The sequence below is a fragment of the Pediculus humanus genome, genomic scaffold, assembly GCF_000006295.1.
Source record: "Pediculus humanus corporis 1103172107383 genomic scaffold, whole genome shotgun sequence".
NCBI classification, from domain to species: Eukaryota; Metazoa; Arthropoda; class Insecta; order Psocodea; family Pediculidae; genus Pediculus; species Pediculus humanus.
The window spans coordinates 835,668-836,676 of NW_002987010.1; the positions used below are offsets into that span (position 1 = coordinate 835,668).

Consider the following 1,009-nt stretch of genomic DNA (forward strand, 5'->3'; position numbering starts at 1 on the left):
AGGTTAATAATAATAATAATAATTGATAAAAATTTTTATTGATTTACGATTATTATTAATAATTATTTTATTTAAAAAACATGATTCAAAAAATTTTGTTGTCGTTTGTTTAAAAAAAAAAAAAAAAAACAAACAGTGGGAAAAAATGATAATAATATCCAAGGAAAATTTAATAATAATAATAATAATAATAATAATAATAATAATAATAATAATAGGAAAAAAACCCTTTTTTAAAAAAATAGGGAAACGATACGTCACGTAAAAATTTAAATGTGTCCCAAAACATCAATTTTTTTTTTTTTTTTAAAGCAAAAGGAATATGAATGTGAGCGATTAAAAAATAATAAATCACTTTTTTTTGTTGTCGTTGTTGTTATTGTAAAACTAAATTTTATAAAAAATACAAAAAGGAAAAAAAAGGGGGGGAGGGATTACCCAAAAAGTTTCACAAGAAAAAATTTTCAAATGTTTTTTTTATGTAAAAAAAAAAAACTGAAGGACAACTATATAAAAACTTTTTGCTGTGCCTTTTTTTTTTCTTTCTCACTCTTTTAAGAAGCAGAAAACTTTTTTTTAAAGAAAAAAAAAAAACATATGTTTTAGTTTAAATTTTTATGTGTAAAAAAAAAAAAAACCGTTGAAAATAATTAATTTTTGCCCCCGAAAAAAAAAAAAACTCCAACAGAGATTTTGTTTACAAGGTTTTTAATTATAAATAAAAAAATTTAAACATTGAGGAATAGAAAGTGTAATAATTTTTTCCCGCCAAATTTTAATTTTCTTTTTTTTTTGTTTGTCTTTTAATTTTTATCAGGTCGTCATCCAATGGTAGTAAAACTAGAAGAAGAAGGACAGCATTTACAAGCGAACAATTATTAGAATTAGAAAGAGAATTTCATGCAAAAAAATATTTAAGTCTAACGGAAAGATCTCAAATAGCATCCACGTTAAAATTAAGCGAAGTTCAGGTGAATACAATTATTATTATCATCATCATCAATGACGT

The 1,009-nt window shown here is 21.7% G+C and overlaps 1 protein-coding gene across 1 annotated transcript in view; it reads left to right on the forward strand.

Moving 5' to 3' along the window:
- Positions 1–1,009, forward strand: part of Phum_PHUM034630 (Homeobox protein GBX-1, putative) — a gene marked incomplete at both ends in the record, with an annotated part of 2,746 nt that overhangs the window by 276 nt on the left and 1,461 nt on the right. The window contains one exon of the mRNA XM_002423021.1: positions 818–971. Coding sequence (XP_002423066.1) covers positions 818–971 — 154 coding nt within the window. The remainder of the gene's footprint in view (positions 1–817; positions 972–1,009) is intronic.